The 22,969-nt window shown below is 38.0% G+C and overlaps 1 protein-coding gene across 6 annotated transcripts in view; it reads left to right on the forward strand.

Moving 5' to 3' along the window:
- Positions 1-22,969, forward strand: part of ZNF569 (zinc finger protein 569) — a 57,977-nt gene that overhangs the window by 16,637 nt on the left and 18,371 nt on the right. For 4 of the 6 annotated variants that reach the window (XM_058426679.1, XM_058426678.1, XM_032173097.2 and 1 more), the window contains one exon: positions 9,609-9,666. In XM_058426679.1, coding sequence (XP_058282662.1) covers positions 9,609-9,666 — 58 coding nt within the window. Of the gene's footprint in view, positions 1-4,345; positions 4,452-9,608; positions 9,667-22,969 lie in introns of all 6 variants that reach the window. The other 2 variants (XM_058426680.1, XM_058426681.1) reach the window with 1 other exon arrangement.

The following is a 22,969-nucleotide window of genomic DNA, read 5'->3' on the forward strand; positions in this document are numbered from 1 at the left end:
GCTACTGCAGTTTAGGAAAGGGACCTGAAAAAAAGTAATATCTCTGGGAGTAGGGGAGGAATATGCTCTAGGCCTAGCACTACAGCTGGCAGAGTGGCAAGAGCACTTGTGAAGGCCACATCCCCAAGACTTAGGGATATGGTGTCTGCCTAAGACTGAGGCTTAGTGAGATCATAAGAGAATGCTATCCCTCCATCTACTCAGCCCCCACCAAGATAACAATAATCAAATAGAAGCAATAGTAGAGTACAGCTAGGAAGCCTGCAAGAGAGATTCTCTCTGGGGAGCAGCACAAATGGAACACCCAAAACTAAGGGAGAAACATGCATTGAGAAAACAACCATGGGAAATCAACCCTTACCTTAAACATAGATATTATTAGAGGATATTATTGAAGCCTGTGGTACACTCAGTGTAACCACAGCAATGACAAACCTCAAACCCTGTCCAGCTATTGAATAGATCAGCATAACCCCCCACGTTAAAAACCTAGCAGAAGAAAAGTCATACTCATGTTTAAGCATAAAAACTTCTTAACCTTCATATCTACTGTACTACCCAAGATGTACAGCCTTCAGCGAAGATTATGAGGCATGTAAAAAGGCAAGAAGAAAAAGAAAAAACATACTTCAAAGAGACAAAGCAATAATCATAACTGACTTAGTTATGACATAGGTATTCCAACAACCCAACAGGAATTTAAGATAACTATGACTAATATGAAATGGACCTGATGGGTAATTGCAGCAGAGATGGAAGAAAAGTATTTAAATAAATGATGGCTGAGAATTTTCCAAGTTAGTGACACCAAGCCATAGGTCCAAGAAGCTCAGAGATAAATACCAAAACAAAATTTTAAAACACATCTAAACATATTATATTTAAACTGCTGGAAACTAAAAATAAAAGGAAAATCTTGAAGATAACAAGAAAAAAATTGTCTATTGAGGAACAATAATAATAATTACACATAGCAGATCTATTATCAGAGACCACGCAAGCAAGAAGACAAGAGAGAATCATTTTTAAAGTGCAGAAAAAAAAGCTGTCAATCCAGGATTTCACACCAAGCAAAAATATCCCTTCAAAATGAAGGAGTCGGGGGTGACATCAGCAAGATGGTGGTGTAGGAAGACTTGGACCCTTTCTCACCTTCCCAAAATACTAATTCAGCAACAATTCACAGACAAATTCTGTTTGTGAGAAATCAGAAACTAATTGTAAAGGCTGTTGCATCCTGGGAGAACATGAAACAAGACTAGTGAAGCTAGTAGGGAGATTCAGGATACCCTGTTGCTAGAGATACTGCCCCTGGTACAGTACCATACAGTCAGGAAGAGATGCCCTAACTCATCCAGGGGAGAGAAGGGGTTGATTTGTGCAACCAGTACTCCATCTTTTCTTTGTGGGCTCCCCAGAGAATTGGCTGAAAAATTCACTAGAAGGATTCAACATCAGACTAAATAAAGCAGAAGAAAGGGTTAGCAAACTGGAAGACAAGCCATTAGAAATAATTCAGTCGGGAGTGATAATAAAAAATAATGAAAAAGAATGAAGAAGGCTTAAGTGGGTTATAGAATACCATCAAGCAGACTAATACATACATTATGGGAATCTCAGGAGAAAATAGAGAAAAAGGACCAGAAAGCTTATTTTAAAAGTAATGGCTGAAAACTCCCCAAAGCTGGGGAAGGAAATGGACATCCAGATTCAGGAAGCACAAAGAACACAAAATAAAATGAAACAAACCCATACCAAGATGCATTATAGCAAATTGTCAAAAGTCAAACAGAATTTTGAAACCAGCAAGAGAAAAGCAACTTGTCACATACAAGGGAACATCTATAGGACTATTAAGGGATTTTTTTTCAGCAGAAACTTTGCAGGCCAGAACAGAGTAGAATGATATATTCAAAGAGCTGAAAGATCAAACAGACAAAACAAACAACAATAACAAAAAATCCCTGCCAACCCAGAATACTATACTTGGCAAAACTATCCTTTAAAAATGATGATGAGAGAAAGACTTTCCCAAACCAAAGCTGAGGAAGTTCATCACCACTAGAACTGCCTTATAAAAAATGCTAAAGGGAGTTTTCAAATAGAAATGAAAAAACACCAAACAGCAAAAAGACGGTATAGAAAAGTATGAAACTCATTGATAAAGGTAAATATATATGTAAATACAGAATACTGCATTACCATAATGGTGGTGGGTAAATAATTCTACTATAAAAGTTAAAAGACAAAAGTGTTAAAAATAAATATGAAATATGTTAAAAGATACACTATGAATAGATGTGAATTGTGACAATTATAACCAAATGTGGGCAGGAGAATTTAAAATGAAGAGTTTTTGTATGTGATTGAACTTAAGTTTGTTACCAGCTTAAAATAGACTGTTATATCTATATTTTATGTAAGCCCCAAACTAACCACATATGCCAGAAATTACCCATACAGGCTACACAAAAGAGGAAGAAGTCAAAGCATATCAATACAAAAAACTAACAAAACACAAAGGGAGACTGCAAGAGAGGAAGAGATGAAGGAAGAAGACTAACATAAAGCAACTAACAAAATAGCAATAGTAAATTCTTCCCTAGCAATAATTATAGGAAATGCACATTGAACTCCCCAATCAAGAAACAGAGTGGCTGAATGGATATATAAACAAGACCCAACTATATGCTGTCTACAAGAAGCTCACTTCAGATCTTAAGGGCACACATAGGCTGAAGGTGCGGGATGAAAAAAGATGATCCATGCAAATGGTGACCAAAAGAGAGCAGGGTAGCTATACATATATCAGATAAAATAGGATTTAAGTAAAAAACTGTCACAAGAGACAAGGAAGGACATTTTATAATGGTAATAGGGTCAACCCACTGGGAAGATAGAATGATTATAAATATATATGCACCCAACACCAGGACATCTAATATGTAAAAGAAACATTGGCAAAATTGAAGGGAGAAATATACAGCAATACAATATAATAGGAGATTTTAATACCCCACTTTCTGTCCATTAATAATGGATAGAACTTCTTGACAAATCAATAAGGAAACATTTGACTTGAATAACACTGTAGACCTAATGGATCTGATAGACGTATACAGAACTTTTTTTTTTTTTTTTTTTTTTTTTAGATGGGGTCTTGCTCTGTCACCCAGGCTGGAGTGCAGTGGCATGATCTCAGCTCACTGCAACCTCCGCCTCCCGAGTTCAAGTGATTCTCCTGCCTCAGCCTCCTGAGTAGCTGAGATTACAGGTGTCCACCACCATGCCCAGCTAATTTTTGTATTTTTAGTAGAGACAGAGTTTCAACATGTTATCCAGGCTGGTCTCAAACTCCTGACCTCAGGTGATCTGCCTGCCTCAGCCTCCCAAAGTGCTGGGATTACAGGCATGAGCCACCGTGCCTGGCCATATACAGAACTTTATACCCAACAGCTGTAGAATACATATTCTTCTGCAGTACACATGGATGTTTCTCCATAATGCATCGCATATTAGATCACAAAACAAATGTTAAAAAATTTTAAAATATCTAAATCATACCAAATATATTTTCTGACCACAGTAGAATGAAACTAGAAATCAATATAACAAGGAAAACCAAGAAATCCACACATATATTGAAATGAACAGAATCTTGAATAACCATTGGATCAAATGAGAAATAAAAAATGAAATTAGAAAATACCTTGAGGCAAACAAAAACACAACATACCAAAACTTATAAGTTGCAGCAAAAGCAGAAGTGAGAGGTAAATTCATATGGATAAACTCTTATGTGATAAAAGAAGAAAGATCTGAAATAACTAACTTTACATCTCAAGGAACTAGAATCAGAAGAGCAAACTAAGCCCAAAGTTAGCAGAAGGAAGGAAATAAAGGAAATGAGAGCATAAATAAATCAAATGGAAAAGTGAGAGAAACTAACAGTTGGTATTTTGAAAAGATAAATTGACAAACCCTTAGCTAAACTATGAAAAAAATAGAGAAGACTCAAATAAATAACATCAGAATTGAAAGAAGAGACAATACAACTGATGCCATAGAAGTAAAAAGGATCTTAAGGAAAAACTGTGAACAATTATATGTCAACAAACTGGATAACCTAGAATGAAAAATTAAATTCCTAGAAACATACAAACTACCAAGATTAGATCACAAAGAAATATTATAAAAAGTCTGAACAGACCTATAACTAGTGTGGAAACTGAATCAGGAATCAAAAACCTCCTAATGGAAGAGCCCTGGACCATACAGCTCCACTGGTGAATTCTACCAAACATTTAAAGATGAATTAATGGAAATCCTTCTCAAAATCTTTCAGAATATTGAAGAGGAGGGACCAGTTCCAGACTTATCTTATGAGGCCAGCATTAACCTGATACCAAAGCAAGACAGAGACACAAGAAAACTGCAGGGCAACATTCCTGGTGAGCACAGATGCAAAAATCCCCAACAAAATACTAGAAAACCATGTCCAACAGTACCTTAAAAGGTCATACACAATGACTAAGTGGGAGATAAAATGGAATAATAAAAAGTGTGCAATTAAACGAAACCAAAGGAGAAAAGTGGGGGAAGGAGGGCGAAAAAGGACAAAGGAGCAAATAGAAAACAGCTAAGAAGATGGTACATCTTAATCCAGCTATATCAGTAATCAATTTTAATATCATTCTGAATGCACCAGTTATAGATAGAGCTTATCACGTTGAATAAAAGAGCAAGATTCATCTAAATGCTGTTTTACAAGGAACCCATTTTAACTACCAGACTACAAGGTGGAGTAGCCTAAGATACCCATTTTAAATATAAAGATAAATAAGTATATTAAAAGCAAATGATATAGAAAAAAATGCCACAAAATGCTAACCAAAAAAAAAAGAGGAAGCAACTTTAATATTAGACAAAATTTAGAACAAGGGATTTAATCAGTGGTGAAGAAACAATGCTCAAGGTGTTAGTAAGAAGAGACAACAATCATAAATGTGCATGCAGCTAACAACAAAGCTTCAAGATATAAGAGGCAAAAACTGATAGAACTGAAAGGAGAAATAGACACATGCACAATTATAGTTGGGGACTTAAAACCTCTCTTTCAGGAATCAATAGAACATGAAAGCAGAATATCAGAAAGGTTACAGAAGACTCCAAAACAGCATTATCAACCAACATTCAAGTATTGAATGTCAATTTTTTCGGTGTTCAAATGTGAGTGACATTTATAGAACACTCTAAACAACAGCAGAATACATGTCTTCCTCAGGTGCACATGGACATTCACCAACATAGATCATATTTGGGGCCATAATAGAAATCTCAAAAATTTTAAAGACATAAAAGTCATTCAAAGTCTGTTCTCAGAACATAGCAGAATAAAACTAGAAGTAAAGAACAGAAAGGTATCTGGAAAATCTCCAAATATTTCAAAATTAAACACACTTCTAAATAGTCCATGAGTCAAAGAAGAAACATTATAGGAAATTAAAAAATAATTTGAAAGAAAATGGAAATACAGCACACCAAAATATGTGGGAAGCAGCTAAGTTAGTGCATACAGGGAAGTTTGTTGCATTAAATGATATAAATAATTAGAAAAATCATTACTACACTTCTGCCTTAACAAACTAGAGGGGAAAAAAGCAAACTAAACTCAAAGCAAAGAAAGGAAGGGGATATTAAAGATTACAGCATAATTCAGTACGATTTGAAACTAAAAATAATGGAGAAAAATCAGTGAACTAAAAGCTTGTTCTTTGAAAAGATCAATAAAAGTTGAAAAAAAGAAACAAATTGCTAATATCAGGAATGAAAGATAGAGTGTCACACTTACCCCCCCAGATTTGAAAAGGATAATAAAAGAATACTGCAAACAACTCCATACCTGTGAATTTGACAACTTGGATGAATGAGTAAATTTTTTGAAAGACATAAACTACCAAAATTCAGACAATAAGAAATAACCTGAATAGTTATATATCTATTAATGAAATTGAATTTGTGATTAAAAACCTTCCAAAATGGAAACTCCACACCCAGATAATTTCCCAGGTGAAATACTAAACATCTACGGAAGAAATTCTAACTATTCCAAAGAAACTTTTCCAGAATATAGAAGAGGAGGAACACTTTTCAACTCATTTTATGAGGCCAGCTTTGCCCAGATACCAAAGCCAAAGATATTACAAGAAAACTACAGACTAGTATTCCTCATGGAGTTAGAAACAAAAATCAACAGCATATGAGTGAACTGAATCTAGCAATATGAAAAAAGCATATCACGATAGGGTTCATCTTGGGAATACGAGATGAATTTCCAGTTCATCCTTTGAAAATCAATTACAATAGTTGACTGTAATAAGAGAATAAACCTATGACTGTTATCTCAGTAGATGCAGAAAAGCACTTGACAAAAGTCAACGTTCATTCGTGTTAACAACAAAAAACAAAACAACTCCTCAGCAAACTAGGAATTGAAGAGAACAACCTTTACTGCAGGGCATCTTCAAAAAACCTAGAGCTACATTACAGTTAATGGTGAGACACTGAATGCTTTATCTCTAAGACTGGGAACAACGCAAGGATGTCCTCTCTTACTACTATTATAATAGTCACTATTGTACTGGAAGTCCTAGCCAGTGCAATAAAGGAAAAGTACATAAAAGACATAAAGATTGAAAAGGAAGGAATATAACTGTTTCTATTTGCAGACAACATAATTAAGTAGAAAATGCCAAAGAATCTACAATAAACCTCTTGTGTAGTACAGTTGAATTAATGTGTCATATTCTACATCCTATTTTAGATTCCACCTCCCAGAATTCACATCCTGGTTGAATTCTATTTGTATACGGTAAAATTCACTCTGTTTTTATGCCTTTATTTCGTTTCTTTTTATATATAGGCTGGTTCCATATTTTTGCAATTGCAAATTGTGCTGCTATAAACATGCATGTGCAAGTATCTTTTTCCTATAGTGACTTCTTTTCCTCTGGGTAAATACCCAGGAGTGGGATTGCTGGATCAAATGGTAGATATACTTTTAGTTCTTTAAGGAATCTTCACACTGTTTTCCATAGTGGTTGTACTAGTTTACATTCCTACCAACAGTATAAAAGTGTTCCCTTTTCACCACATCCATGCCAACATTTATTATTTTTTGATTATGGCCATTCTTCCAGGAGTAAAGTATCATGTGGTGGTTATGGTTTTCATTTCCCTGATAATTAGTGATGTTAAGTATTTTTTCATATGTTCGTTGGCCATTTGTGTATCTTCCTTTGAGAATTGTCTATTCATGTCCTAGCCCACTTTTTGATGGGATTGATTTTTTCTTGCTGATTTGTTTGAGTTCCCTGTAGATTCTGAGTATTAGTCCTTTGTTGGATGTATAGATTGTGAAGATTTTCTCCCATTCTGTGGGTTGTTTACTTTGCTGATTATTTTGCTGTGCAGAAGCTTTCCAGTTTAAGTCCCATCTGTTTATCTTTGTTTTTGTTATGTTTGCTTTTGGATTCTTGGTCATGAAGTCTTTGCCTAAGCCCATGTCTACAAGGGTTTTTTGAATGTTATCTTCTAGAATTTTTATGGTTTCAGGTCTTAGATTTAAGTCTTTGATCCATCTTGAGTTGATTTTTGTATAAGGTGAGAGTTGAGGATCCAGTTTCATTCTTCTTTCTTTCTTTCTTTCTTTTCTGAGATGGAGTCTCGCTCTGTTGCCCAGGCTGGAGTGCAGTGGCGTGATCTTGGCTCACTGCAACCTCCGCCTCTCAGGTTCACGCCATTCTCCTGCCTCAGCCTCTCAAGTAGCTGGGGCTACAGGCACCCGCCATCATGCCTGGCTAATTTTTTTGTATTTTTAGTAGAGACGGGGTTCCACTGTGTTAGCCAGGATGGTCTCGATCTCCTGACCTCGTGATCCGCCCGCCTTGGCCTCCCAAAGTACTGGAATTACCGGGGTGAGCCACCACACCCGGCTCCAGTTTCATTCTTCTACATATGGCTTGCCAATTATCCCAGCACCATTTGTTAAATAGGGTTTCCTTTCCCCACTTTATGTTTTTGTTTGTTTTCTCGAAGATATGTTGACCGTAAGTATTTGGCTTTATTTCTAGGTTTTCTGTTCTGTTCCATTGGTCTATGCCTGTTTTTATACCAGTACCATGCTGTTTTGGTGACTATGGTCTTACAATATAGTTTGAAGTCAGATAAGGTAATGCCTCCAGATTTGTTCTTTTTGCTTAGTCTTGCTGTAGCTATGTGGGCTCTTTTTTGGTTCCATATGAATTTTAGGATTGTTTTTTCTAGTTCTGTATAGAATGATGGTGGTATCTTGTTGAGAATTGCATCAAATTTGTAGATTGCTTTTGGCAGTATGGTCATTTTCACAATATTGATTCTACCCATCCATGAGCATGGGATGTGTTTCCATTTGTTTGTTATCTGTGATTTCTTTCAGCAGTGTTTTGTAGTTTTCCTTATAGAGGTCTTTTACCTCCTTGGTTAAAATTCCTAAGCATTTTATTTTTTTGGCAGCTATTGTAAAAGGGGTTAAGTTCTTGCTTTGATTCTCAGCTTGGTTGCTATTGGCATATAGCAGGGCTACTTATTTGTGCACATTAATTTTGTGTCCTGAAACTGCTGAATTCAATTGCCAGTTCTAGGAGCTTTTGGGATGAATCTTTAGGGTTTTCTAGGTATACAATCATGTCATCAGCACCAGCAACAGTGTGACTTCCTCTTTACCAATTTGGATGCCCTTTATTTCTTTCTCTTGTCTGATTGCTCTGGCTAGGGAAAAGTACGGATTTAACTCTCTTACCATAAGTACCTCCAATACACATTACTCACACATAAAAACTTTCTATTTGTTCCTCAAGATATAATTATATCACCTTTTAAATTCTTTTAAATTGCTACTTACTTCTTTCTTAATTGCTAATTATTATTGTCTTAAATGTCTCAATACATTAAAATACTTTAGGTGTTTTGTCAGTTTCATAATTTTCCTGCATATATGCTTTCATGATGCTACATGTATTCTCTGATACAGAGCTCCCACATATGCACCCCTGTTTCTATCCACCCTGTGCCCAAGCTCTGCATGATTATTCCAATCATCCTTACACCTATTAAGAACCTTTGTGAGGCCGGGCGCGGTGGCTCACGCTTGTAATCCCAGCACTTTGGGAGGCCGAGGCAGGCAGATCACGAGGTCAGGAGATCGAGACCATGGTGAAACTCCGTCGCTACTAAAAATACAGAAAATTAGCTGGGCGTGGTGGTGGGCGCCTGTAGTCCCAGCTACTCGGAGAGGCTGAGGCAGGAGAATGGCGTGAACTCAGGAGGCAGAGCTTGCAGTGAGCCGAGATTGTGCCAGTGCACTCCAGCCTGGGCAACAGAGCAAGGCAAGACTCCGTCTCAAAAAAAAAAAAAAAAAAAAAAAGAACCTTTGTGGTGTGAATATTCTTGGCATTTCTGATAGATTTAATTATCATTCCACTACAGGTTAACCTTTAATCCACCCTGTGTGTGCATGTTTCTGAAACTAAAGACAGGCCTATTTTAATGAGTTTTATTCTCTTCCCCAGCTCTACTTCTGCAGGCCCCATCCCTTCCCAGGAAGAAGAGGAAATGACTCAGTCCCAGGTAAATATTAGTGTATTTGTTTCTTGCCTTACTCTCCAATGCAATTTAAGGGGATTGCAGTAATTCATACAGTAAATTATAAAGGCCTATATACATAAGACATATTCTCAGGGGAAATAGAGTTGAACGATTAAAACTAGGGAAGAGTTAAAATGTGGGTATTTTATGAAATTCATTCAGAGAGATTAAAGCTGGGCTTCAAATTTAAATTTCCTTTTTATAGGTAAGGAAAACCAGAGCAAAAATTTGTTACATAATTTTCATTGTATGTAACAATAAAAAAATCAACATTTTCTAACAGAAATAAGCTTTTCATTGATACCTAGGTCAAAGAAAACATTGTAGTGTTACTTCTTGTAGTTGATAAACCTAGCTCTTTTGATGTTCTCTTTTGATCAAGGATAAAACAAAGTGTAACTATCAAAATAGCCCAGCATTAGAAACAATGCAAATGAACATTAACAGGAAAAGGAATAAATTATAGTATTTCACACGGTGGAATACTACTTAACAATAAAAAAGAACAGATGACTGTTACACACAACAACCAACGTGCATAGATTACACAAACATAGAATGAAAGAAGACAGAAACAAAAAAGTATTATCATAGGGTTCCATTCATATAAAGTTGAAAACGGGCAAAACTAATGTATTGTGATAGAAGTCAGAATACTGGTTACCTCTGAGAGGCTATTTACTGTGAAACAGCATGAAGAAATCTGGAGGGCTGAAAATGTTCTATATTTTGACTTACTGATAGGTACCCATGTCTATAAATGTATACAAATTTATCAGATTTTATGCTTAAGACTAGTCCATTTTGCCACATTACTCTATGCATGTCATACATAAATTTATTTATTTATTTACATATTTATTTATTTTTGAGATGGAGTCTTGCTCTGTTGCCCAAGCTGGAGTACAATGGCACAATATCAGCTCACTGGAACCTCCGCCTCCCGGGTTCAAGTGATTCTCTTGCCTCAGCCTCCATTGTAGCTGGGATTACAGGCACCCATCAGCATGCCTGGCTAATTTTTTTTTTTTTTTTTTTTTGTATTTTTAGTACGGATAGGGTTTTGCCATGTTGGCCAGGGTGGTCTCAAACTCTTGACCTCAAGTGATCCACCTGCCTTGGCCTCCCAAAGTGCTGGGATTATAGGTGTGAGCCACTGCGCCCAGCCCATAAATTTAAAGAGAGAAAACTAGACTATCTTAAGAAAGAGGTTGGGGCCGGGCGCGGTAGCTCACGCTTGTAATCCCAGCACTTTGGGAGGCTGAGGCGGGCGGATCACGAGGTCAGGAGATCGAGACCACGGTGAAACCCCGTCTCTACTAAAAATACAAAAAATTAGCCGGGCGTGGTGGCGGGTGCCCGTAGTCCCAGCTACTTGGAGAGTCTGAGGCAGGAGAATGGCGTGAACCTGGGAGGCGGAGCTTGCAGTGAGCCGAGATCGCGCCACTGCACTCCAGCCTGGGTGAAAGAGCGAGACTCCATCTCCAAAAAAAAAAAAAAAAAAAAAAAAAAGAGGTTGGGATGTGTGTCTTTCAAATGACCCTATGTAATTATCTCTTTCAATGGGCATTTGCTGCTGATTGAGCCACACTGTAATCATTTCTGGTAAATTCTTAAAATTTTAACCACCAGAATGTGAGCAAAGTGTGTTTTACTTTGTTTACTGCTGTATCTCCAGCACCTAGAAGATCACGTAGTACACTTGATATTCTGTGAATACTTGTGGTTTTCTTTCAGATTTATCCTACACTCTCAGCTACTGAACATATTTTAGTTTTTACCCTCAGCTCAAAGCTTTGCTCTTCTGAGATATACCTTTCTTTGACCGTGGTTTTTTTTGTTTGTTTTTTGTTTTCTGGAGCCTCACTTTGTTGCCCAGGGTGGAGTGCAGTGATGTGATCTTGGCTCACTGCAACCTCTGCCTCCCAGGTTCAAGCAATTTTCCTGCCTCAGCCTCCCGAGTAGGTGGGATTACAGGTGTGCGCCACCACGCCCGGCTAATTTTGTATTTTTAGTAGAGATGGGGTTTCACCATGTTGGCCAGGCTGGTCTCCAACTCCTGACCTCAGGTTATCTGCCCGCCTCACAAAGGCTGGGATTACAGGCGTGAGCCTCTGCGCCCGGCCGACCATGTATTTTTATCTACCACTTTCTGTATATCTCTAGTTTCTTCCTCAGGCACACTCCGTTAATTTTCAAAATGAACACACCTGTGTAACATAGTGCACATACTCAATGAAGAAATACAGAATTACCCTAGCACTCTAGGATACCTTTTCTACTTCCTAGTCATCACCCCCACCCCAGGAGTGTTCAACTTTTATCACCATAAATTGTTTCTCCCTGTCTTTTAACTTTATATAATCTGTGTATTCTGTGTCTGGCTTCTTTTGTTTAATATTATGTTTGTGAGATTCATCTATGTTAAATTGTTGCATCTAGTTGTAGTTCAGTTAATCTCATTGCTGAATATTATTATATTCTCTGATCAACATTTCCATGGATCTTATAATCCATGTTACTTCTTTTCTTACCTGGAACTACTCTGGCAACTGCCTACTAATCTCCCTGTATCCACTCCTGACCATCTATAGTCCATTCTCCATAGAACAACCAAAGTGATCATTTAAACCTAAGGTTTTATTATGACTTCTCTGCTTAATACCATCTAGTGGCATTCCTTTACCTGTGGAATAATGTCCCTTACGAAGCCCTTCTTGGTATGCCTTCTGCCCATGTCTTCACCATTATTTTGTGCTACATTCTCCCTCATTCACTGTGTTTCTTTTTTTTTTTTTTTTGAGACGGAGTCTTTCTCTGTCCCCCAGGCTGGAGTGCAGTGGCGCGATCTCGGCTCACTGCAAGCTCCGCCTCCCGGGTTCACGCCATTCTCCTGCCTCAGCCTCCCGAGTAGCTGGGACTACAGGCGCCCGCCAACACGCCCGGCTAATTTTTTGTATTTTTAGTAGAGACGGGGTTTCACTGTGTTAGCCAGGATGGTCTCGATCTCCTGACCTCGTGATCCGCCCGCCTCGGCCTCCCAAAGTGCTGGGATTACAGGCTTGAGCCACCGCGCCCGGCCTCATTCACTGTGTTTCAGCCTCACTAACCTTTCCCTCCATTCAACAGACCAAGTTTGTCTTGCCTCAGGAACTCTGAACGTGCTTTTAAATGTTCCTACCCTAGATATTTATATGACTGGTTCTTTCTCATCATTCAGGTTTCTGCTGAAATGTCATCTTCCTCAAGGTTGTCTTTGGTTACTAAATTCAAAGTAGAGTTTCTGATTCATTCCGTAACCCATTACCTTTATTGCATTTTCTTAACTTACCAATATCACATTTTATCTCACATATTCACTTGCTTATGTTTTCATTTCCGTGTCCCCAAAGTAGAATCTAAGCTCCAAGAGGCCCAGAATGTTTCTAAACTCGTTCTGCTATCCCTTGTGAGTTCTGATTGATAAAATGAAAAAAACTAATTTTAATGCAGTCTGATTCAAAACTTAGTTCAATCAGCAAATTGTTCTCTTGGCAATTATTTAGTCATTCAGATTCTCCTTTGTATCCCTGTTCTCTGTTAAGGTGGTGTTTGAGATAACAGGGAAGATCTTCATAGCTTGGGTATGTGCTGGATGATTTAGCTAGTTCCTTTTTTGGGACATTCAGTGGCTGATGAATTTACGGTATATTTCACAGCTCAATGATGGTCCAAGGACCTCTCCTTATCAACTGGCCTCCTTTGGTTCTTGCTATCTCTGTAGAGCTCTCTGAATCTTTGTCATGCTCTAGATGCTTCCTGCGTCCCCTAAACCCCACAGCATGAATGTAGGATCATCTTGCCTTTTTTTTTTTTCGAAACAGGGTCTTACTCTGTCACCCAGGCTGGAGTGCAGTGGCACAATCTCAGCTCACTGCAACCTCTGCCTGCTGGGCTCAAGCAATCCACCTGCCTTCAGCTACCCAAGTAGCTTGGGAGTACAGGTACGTGCCCCCATGCCTGGCGAATTTAAAAAAACAATTTGTAGAGACAAGGTCCCACTATGTTGCCTGGGTTGATCTCAAACTCCTGGGCTCAGGCAATCCTCCTGCCTCTTGGCCTCCCAAAGTGTTGGGATTACAGGCATGAGCCACTATGCCCAGCCTCATCTTGCCTTCTGAAATGACCCTATTTCATCCTACTCAGGGTGTGTGCTACATGGGAACTGAAAGCTACTTAGAAGTTATTCTCTCAGTTTGACATGACACTCTTCCCACTTAACTCACTGCCTCTCTCCCATTTCACACTCATGCCTTGGAGTGTGGGGAGTTCTAGGCACATATTTAACTGCTTACCTCCCTGCCTTCAAGGCCTTTGTTTCCTCTATTCCAGGCCTATAAGAGGAAGGAGAGGATTTTCCCCTTTCATCTTCTCCTCTGTCTTTCCTTTTTCAATAAAGTTAAATGGAGAAAATGTATGAGGCATAAGGAAACATACATTAAAATGTACTTCAAAACTAGTATACTGGTTAAACATGTTTGGAGCCGATGAGTGCTAAGTAGAGGCCAAGGTAGTATAAAATAAGGCCATGGAAGGTCTTGAGATATTCTTGGTGATAAAGCGCATTGATAAAGAAGAAAATTAGCCCATAGAGGAAGAATATCACATTTATTTGTTCTGTTGTTACCATATTAAGTCTTCATCTACAAGTAAAAGGTTCACTTCTCCAGAAATGTAGGGCAGAGTACCTAAGTAAATGAAGTTAGTTCAGCTGATACATACTTATGGAGCCTACTGTGTGCTCTGCATTCTGCGTAGTGCTTTATTGGAGCTCTTCATTTTTTCATGTGGATTTTAATTGTTTTTTGTTACTTCCTTTCAGTCTGAATAACTTCCTTCCATGTTTCTTATGAGGCTAGTCTGCTAGCATTGAATTCTTTGTTTTTATTTATTTCACCTTATTTTTTTGTCTGAAATTCACATACCTATTTAAAATTAATCATTCTACAATGCAGTGGTCTTTAGTACATTCACAGTGTTGTATAGCCACCCCCTCTATCTGGTTCTGTAACATTTTTATCACCTCAAAATAAAACCCCATACCCATTAAGCATCTGTTCCCCTATCCCTCTCTTACTCCTAGCCCCTGGCAAACACCAATCTGCATTCTGTCTCTGCGGATTTACCTATTCTGGCTATATTATCTATTCTGAATATTTCATATATATACAATAATAAGATATGTGACCTTTTGTGTCTGGCTTCTTTCACCTAACATAATCACTTTCATTTTTGAAAGATAAGTTTCCTAAATATAGGATTCTTTGTTGATAGTTTTTTTTTTAATTTTTAGTTTTTGTGGATACATAGTAGGTGTATACATGTATGAGGTATACATTTATGAGGTACATGAGATATTTTGATACAGGCATACAATGAGTAATAATCATATCAGGGTAAATAGGGCATCCAAATATTTATCCTTTGTGTTACAAACAATCCAATTTACTCTTTTGGTTATTTTTAAATGTACAAATAAATTATTGTTGACTATAGTTGTCCTGTTGCACTATCAAATCTTAGATCTTATTCATTCTAACTATATTTGTACCCATTAACCATCCCCATTTCCCCCACCCACTATCCTTCCTAGCTGCTGGTAACTATCATTCTGTGCTCTATTTCCATGAGTTCAGTTGTTTTAATTTTTAGCTCTCATAAATAAGTGAGAACATGTGAGGTTTGTCGTTCTGTGCCTGGCTTATTTCAGTTAACATAATGATCTCCAGTTGCATCCATGTTGTTGCAAATGACAGGCTCTTATTCTTTTTTATGGCTGAATAGTACTCCAAGGTGTGTATGTATCACATTTTCTTTATCCATGCATTTCTTGATGGGCACTTAGCTTGATTCCAAATCTTGGCTATTGTGAATAAACAAGGAAGCAATAAATAAGGGAGTACAGATATCTCTGTAATACATTGATTTCCTTTCTTTTGGGTATATACTTAGCAGTGGGATTGCTGGATTATATGATAGTTCTATTTTACTTTTTTGATGAACCTCCAACTGTTTTCCATCTGGTTGTACTAATTTACATTCCTACCAACAATGTATGAGGGTTCCCTTTTCTCCACATCCTGGCCAGCATTTGTTATTACCTGTCTTTTGGATAAAAGCCATTTTAAGGCCGGGCACGGTGGCTCATGCCTGTAATCCCGGCACTTTGGGAGGCCAAGGCAGGTGGATCATCTGAGGTCAGGAGTTCAAGACCAGCCTAGTCAACATGGTGAAACCCCATCTCTACTAAGAATATGAAAATAAGCCAGGCATGGTGGTGCACACCTCAAATCCCAGCTACTCAGGAGGCTGAGGCAGGAGAATCTCTTGAACTTGGGAGGCAGAGGTTTCAGTGAGCCAAGATCGCGCCACTGCACTCCAGCCTGGGCAACAAGAGCAAAACTCCATCACAAACAAACAAACAAAAAAATATTTTAATTGAGGTGAGATGATATCTCACTGTAGTTTTTATTTGCATTTATCTGATGATCAGTGATGTTGAACACCTTTTCATATACCTGTTTGCCATTTGTATGTCCTTTGAGGAATGTCTTCAGATCTTTTTCCCCTTTTTAAATCAGGTTATTAGATTTTTTTCATATAGAGTTGTTTGAGCTCCTTATATATTCTAGTTATTAATCCCCTGTCTGATGGATAGTTTACATATATTTTCTCCCATTTTGTGGGTTGCCTCTTCACTTTGTTGATTGTTTCTCTTGCTGTGCAGAAGCTTTTTAACTTGATATGATCCCATTTGTCCATTTTTGCTTTGGCTCCCTGTGCTTATGGGGTATTACTCAAGGAACCTTTGCCCAGTCCATTATCCTAGAGAATTTCCTCAGTGTTTTCTTTCAGTTGTTTCATAGTTTGAGGTCTTAGAGTTAAGTCTTTAATCCATTTTGATTTGATTTTTGTGTATGGCAAGAGATAGGGGTCTAGTTTCATTCTTCTGCATATGTATATCCAGTTATTGAAGACACTGTTCTTTCCCCAATGTGTTTCTCGGCACCACTGTTGAAAATGAGTTCACTGGAGATGTATGGATTTGTTTCTGGGTTCTCTATTCTGTTCCATTGGTCTATGTGTCTGCTTGTTGTTATTCTTTGTTGTCGCTGTTTGTGACAGGATCTTGCTCTCTTGCTCAGGCTGGAGTACAGAGGTGTGAACATGGCTTGCTGCAGCCTTGACCTCCTGGGCTTAGGTAATCCTCTTGCCTCAGCTTCCCGAGTAACACAGGTGCACACCACCATGCCTAATTTTTTATTTTTTTGTAGAGACAAGGTCTCACTATGTTGCCCAGGACTCAAACTCCCAGGCTCAAGCAGTTCTCCCACCTCAGCCTCCCAAAGTGCTGGGATTACAGGCACAAGCCACCCTTCCTGGCCTATGTGTCTGTTTTTATGTCAGTACCATGCTATTTTGGTTACTGTAGTTTTGTAGTATAATTTGAAGTCAGGCTCCTCCAGTTTTTTCTGTTTGCTCAGGATGGCTTTGCCTATTCTGGGTCTTTTGTGGTTGCACATAAATTTTAGCACTTTTTTCTATTTCTGTGAAGAATGTCTGGTATTTTGATAACAATTGCATTGAATCTGTAGATTGCTTTAGGTAGTATGAACATTTTAACAATATTGATTCTTCCAACCCATGAGCATGGACTGTCTTTCCATTTTTGTGTGTGTGTGTGTGTCCGCTTCAATTTTTTTCATCAGTGCTTTATAATTTTCATTGTAGAGCTCTTTCAATTCTTTGGTTAACTCTTAGGGATTTTATTTTATTTTTAGCTACTGTAAATGGGATTAATTTCTTGATTTCTTTTGTCAGATTGTTTGCTATTGGCATATAGAAATGCTATTGATTTTTCTATGTTGATTTTGTATCCCGCAACTTTACCGAATTTGTTTATCAGTTCTGATAGTTTTTTTTTGCTGGAGTCTTCAGGTTTTTTCAAATAGAAGATCATATCATCTGCAGACAAGGATAATTTGACTTCTTCTTTTTTAATTTGAATGCCCTTTACCTCTTTCTCTTATCTGATTTCTCTCGCTAGGATTTCCAGTACTATGTTGAATAACAGTGGTGAAAGTGGGCACCCTTGTCATATTCCAGATCTTAGAGGAAAGGCTTTCTGTTTTTCCCCATTTGGTATGATACTAGCTGTGAGTCTGTCATATATGGCTTTTATTGTATTGAGGTATGTTCCCTCTGTACTCAGCTTTTGAGGGTTTTTATTATGGAAGGGATGTTGAATTTTATCAAATGCTTTTTCAGCACCAGTTGAAATGATCATATGGTTTTTGTCCTTCATTCTGTTGATGTGATGTATCACATTGATTGATTTGTGCATGTTTAACTGTCCTTGCATTTCTAAGATAAATCCCACTTGGTCATGATGTATTGTCTTTTTAATGTGTTGCTGAATTCAGTTTGCTAGTATTTTGAGGATTTTTGCATCAATGTTCAGCAAGGATATTGGCCTGTAGCTTTCTGGTTTTTTTTGATGTGTCTTGGTCTGGTTTTCATATCAGGGTAATATTGCCCTCCTGGAATGAGTTTGGAAGTATTCCCTCTTCCTCTATTATTTGGAATAGTTTAATTAGGATTGGTATTAGTCCTTCTTCAATTGTTCAGTAAAATTCAGCAGTGAAGCCATTGGGTTCTGAGCTTTTCTTTGCTTGGAGACTTTTTATTACAGCTTCAGTCTCATTACCTGCTATTAGTCTGTTCAGGTTTTGGATTTCTTCATGGTTCAATCTTGGTAGGTTGTATTTTCTAGGAATTTATCTATTTCTTCTAGGTTTTCTAATTTATTGGCATATAGTTGCTCATAGTAGCTTCTAATGATACTTTGAATTTCTCCAGTATTGGTTATAATGTCTCTTTTTTCATCTCTGATTTTACTTATTTGGGTCTTCTCTTTTTTTTCTTAGTCTAGCTAAAAGTTTGCTGATTTTATTTTTTCAAAAAACTGATTTTTTAATTTTGTTAATCTTTTGTATCATTTTGTTCATTTCATTTATTTCTGCTCTGATCTTTATTATTTATTTTCTTCTAATAATTTTGAGTTTGGTTTGCTGTTTTCTAGTTCTCTTAAGATGCATCATTAAATTGTTTATTTGAAGTTTTTCTTCTTGTTTGATGTAGGTGCTTATAGCTATAAACTTTCCTTTTAGTACTGCTTTTGCCGTATCCCATGGGCTTTGATGTGTTGTGTTTCCATTATCATTTATTTCAAGAAATTTTTAAATTTTCTTCTTAATTTCTTCATTGACCCAGTGATCATTTGGGAGCATATTGTTTAATTTCCGTGTGTTTGTATAGTTTCCAAAATTCTTCCTTATTGATTTCTAGTTTTATTCCATTGTGGTTAGAGAAGATACCTTATATAATTTTAATTTTTTGAATGTTTTAAGTCTTGTTTATGGCCTAACATGGTCTAACCTTGAGAGTGATCCATGTGCTGAGGAGAATGTGCATTCTGCAGCCATTGGATGAAATGGTCTGTATATATCTATTATGTCCATTTGATCTGTAGTGCAGGTTAAGTCTGATAGTTCTTTGTTGATTTCTATCTGGATAATCTGTCCAGTGCTGAAAGTAGAATGTTGAAATCTCCAGCAATTATTCTATTGGGTCTATCTCTCTCTTTTACTGTAATAATATTTACTTTATATATCTGGGTGCTCCAACGTTGGGTACATACATATTGACAATTATTATATCCTCTTGCTGAATTGACCCCTTTATCATCATGTAATGACCTTGTTTGTCTCTTTTTATAGTTTTTGTCTTGAAGTCTATTTCGTCTATAGCTAGTCCAGCACTTTTTTGGTTTCCATTTGCATGAATATATTTTTCCATCTATTTATTTTCAGTCTATGTGTGTCTTTATAGATGAAGTGTGTTTCTTGTAGGCAATGGATTTTTGGGTCTTGTTTTTTTTGTTTGTTTGTTTGTTTTTATAATACATTCAGCCACTCTGTCTTTTGATTGGAGAGCTTTACATTCAAATGTTAGTCCATTTACATTCAATGTTATTATTGATAAGTAAGGACTTAGTCCTGCTATTTCATTATTTCCAAGTTGTTTTGTGGTCTTCTTTTCCTCCTTTCCTTCCTTCCTGTCTTCCTTTTTGGGAAGGTGGTTGTCTCCAGTGGTATGTTTTAATTTCTTGCATTTTACTTTTTGTGTATCTGTTGTATGTTTTTTGATTTGAGGTTGCCATAAGGCTTGCAAATATAACCTATTATTATTTTAAACTGATGACAAATTAACACTGATTGCATAAACAAACAGGCCAAGAGAAAATTAGTACTCTACATTTTAACTTTGTCCCCCTGCTTTTTTAGCTTTTTGCTGTTTTTACTTTTTATTTTATTTATTTATTTTTGAGATGGCGTCTCGCTGTCACCAGGCTGGAGCATAGTGGCGCGATCTTGGCTCACTGCAACCTCTGCCTCCCCGGTTCAAGCAATTCTTTTGCCTCAGCTTCCCAAGTGTCACATGCATCTGTGTGAAGAGACCACCAAACAGGCTTTGTGTGAGCAACAAAGCTGTTTATTTCACCTGGGTGCAGGCGGGCTGAGTCCGAAAAGAGAGTCAGCAAAGGGTGGTAGAATTATCATTAGTTCTTATAAGTTTTGGGATAGGTGGCGGAGTTAGGAGCAATGTTTTGCGAGCAGGGGGTGGATCTCACAAAGTACATTCTCAAGGGTGGGGAGAATTACAAAGAACCTTCTTAAGGATGAGGGAGATTACAAAGTACATTGATCAGTTAGGGTGGGGCAGAAACAAATCACAATGGTGGAATGTCATCAGTTAAGGCTATTTTCACTTCTTTTGTGGATCTTCAATTGTTTCAGGCCATCTGGATGTATACGTGCAGGTCACAGGGGATTCGATGGCTTAGCTTGTGCTCAGAGGCCTGACACCAAGTAGCTGGGACTACAGGCTTGTGCCGCCCCACACCCAGCTAATTTTTTTTGTATTTTTATTAGAGACAGGGTTTCACCATGTTGGCCAGGATAGTCTGGATCTCCTGACCTTGTGATCTGCCCACGTCGGCCTCCCAACGGGTTGGGATTACAGGCATGAGCCACCGTGCCCGACCTGCTGTTTTAATTTATATTTTATTGCACTGTGTCTTGAAACATTGTTTTAGTTATTGATTTATTTATATTGATTCATCTTCTCATCTTTCCTTTTTTTTGAGACAGAGTCTCGCTCTGTCACCAGGCTGGAGTGCAGTGGCACAGTCTTGGCTCACTGCAACCTCCGCCTTCCGGGTTCAAGCGATTCTCCTGCCTCAGCCTCCTGAGTAGCTGAGACTACAGGCACGTGCCACCATGCCCAGCTAATTTTTTGCATTTTTAGTAGAGATGGCGTTTCACAGTGTTGGCCAGAATGGTCTCGATCTGTTGACCTCGTGATCTGCCCCCCTCGGCCTCCCAAAGTGGTAGGATTACAGGTGTGAACCACTGCGCCCAGCCCATCTTCTCATCTTTCTATTCAAGATATGAGTAGTTTACACACCACAATTACAGTGTGCAGTGTGCAGAAATTACATTCTGCATTTTCTGTGTTTCATGTGCGTCTGTGTGAAGACACCACCAAAAAGGCTTTGTGTAAGCAACATGGCTGTTTATTTCACCTGGGTGCAGGCAGGCTGAGTCCGAAAAGAGAGTCAGTGAAGGGTGGTGGGTTATCATTAGTTCTTATAGGTTTTGGGTTAGGCGGTGAAGTTAAGAGCAATGTTTTGCGGGCAGGGGTGGATCTCACAAAGTACATTCTCAAGGGTGGGGAGAATTACAAAGAACCTTCTTAAGGGTGGGGGAGATTACAAAGTACATTGATCAGTTAGGGTGGGGCAGAAACAAATCACAATGGTGGAATGTCTTCAGTTAAGGCTATTTTTACTTCTTTTGTGGATCTTCAGTTACTTCAGGCCATCTGGATGTATACGTGCAAGTCACAGGGGATTCGATGGCTTGGCTTGGGCTCAGGGGCCTGACACTGTGTACTTTCTATTACCAGTGAGTTTTGTACTTTCACATGATTTCTTATTGTTCATTAATGTCCTTTCTTCAGGTTGAAGGACTCTCTTTAGCATTTTTTTTGTAGGACAGGTCTGGTGTTGATGAAATCTCTCAGCTGTTGTTTGTCTGGGAAAGCCTTTATTTCTCCTTCATGTTTGAAGGTTATTTTCACCAGATATACTATTCTAGCATAAAAGTTTTTTTCCTTCAGCACTGTAAATATGTCATGCCACTCTTTCCTGGCATGTAAAATTTCCACTGAAAAGTCTGCTGCCAGATATATTGGAGCTTCCATTGGTATGTTGTTTCTTTTCTCTTGCTGTGTTTAAATGGATCCTTTCTTCATCATTGACCTTTAGGAGTTTGATTATTAAGTGTCTTGAAGTAGTCTTATTTGGTTTAAATCTACTTGGTGTTGTATAACCTTCTTGTACTTGAATATCAATATCTTTCTCTAGGTTTGGGAAGTTCTCTGTTGTTATCTCATCGAATAAACTTTTTACCCCTGTCTCTCTACCTCCTCTTTAAGGCCAATAAGTCTCAGATTTGCCCATTTGAAGCTATTTTCTAGATCTTACAGGCATGCTTCATTCTTTCTTACTCATTTTTCTTTTGTCTCCTCTGACTGTGTATTTTCAAATAGCCTATCTTCAAGCTCACTAATTCTTTCCTCTGCTTGATCAATTCTGCCGTTCAGTGACTGATGTGGCTGGGGGTGGTGGCTCATGCCTATAATCCTAGCATTTTGGGAGGCCAAGGCATGAGGATCACTTGAGCCTAGGAGTTTGAGACCAGCTTGGGCAACATAGTGAGACTACCATCTCTACAAAAACATTAAAAACTTAGTTGGGTATGGTGGCATGCACCTGTGGCCCCTCCTACCCAAAGGAGGCTGAGGTAGGAGGATCACTTGAGCCTGGCAGGTCGAGGCTGCAGTGAGCCATGATCACACCACTGCATTCCAGCCTGGATGACAGAGACTCTGTCTCAAAAAAAAAAAAACAAAAAACTGATGCATTCTTCAGTTTGTCCATTGCATTTTTCAGCTCCAGAATTTCGGCTCTATTCTTTTTAATTATTTCAGTCTCTTTGTTAAATTTATCTGATAGCATTCTAAATTCTTTCTCTGTGTTATTTTGAATTTCATTGAGTTTCCTGAAAACAGCTATTCTGAATTCTCTATCTGAAAGGTCACAGATTTCTGTGTCTCCAGG

The sequence above is a fragment of the Hylobates moloch genome, unplaced genomic scaffold (genome assembly GCF_009828535.3).
Source record: "Hylobates moloch isolate HMO894 unplaced genomic scaffold, HMol_V3 SCAFFOLD_13, whole genome shotgun sequence".
NCBI classification, from domain to species: Eukaryota; Metazoa; Chordata; class Mammalia; order Primates; family Hylobatidae; genus Hylobates; species Hylobates moloch.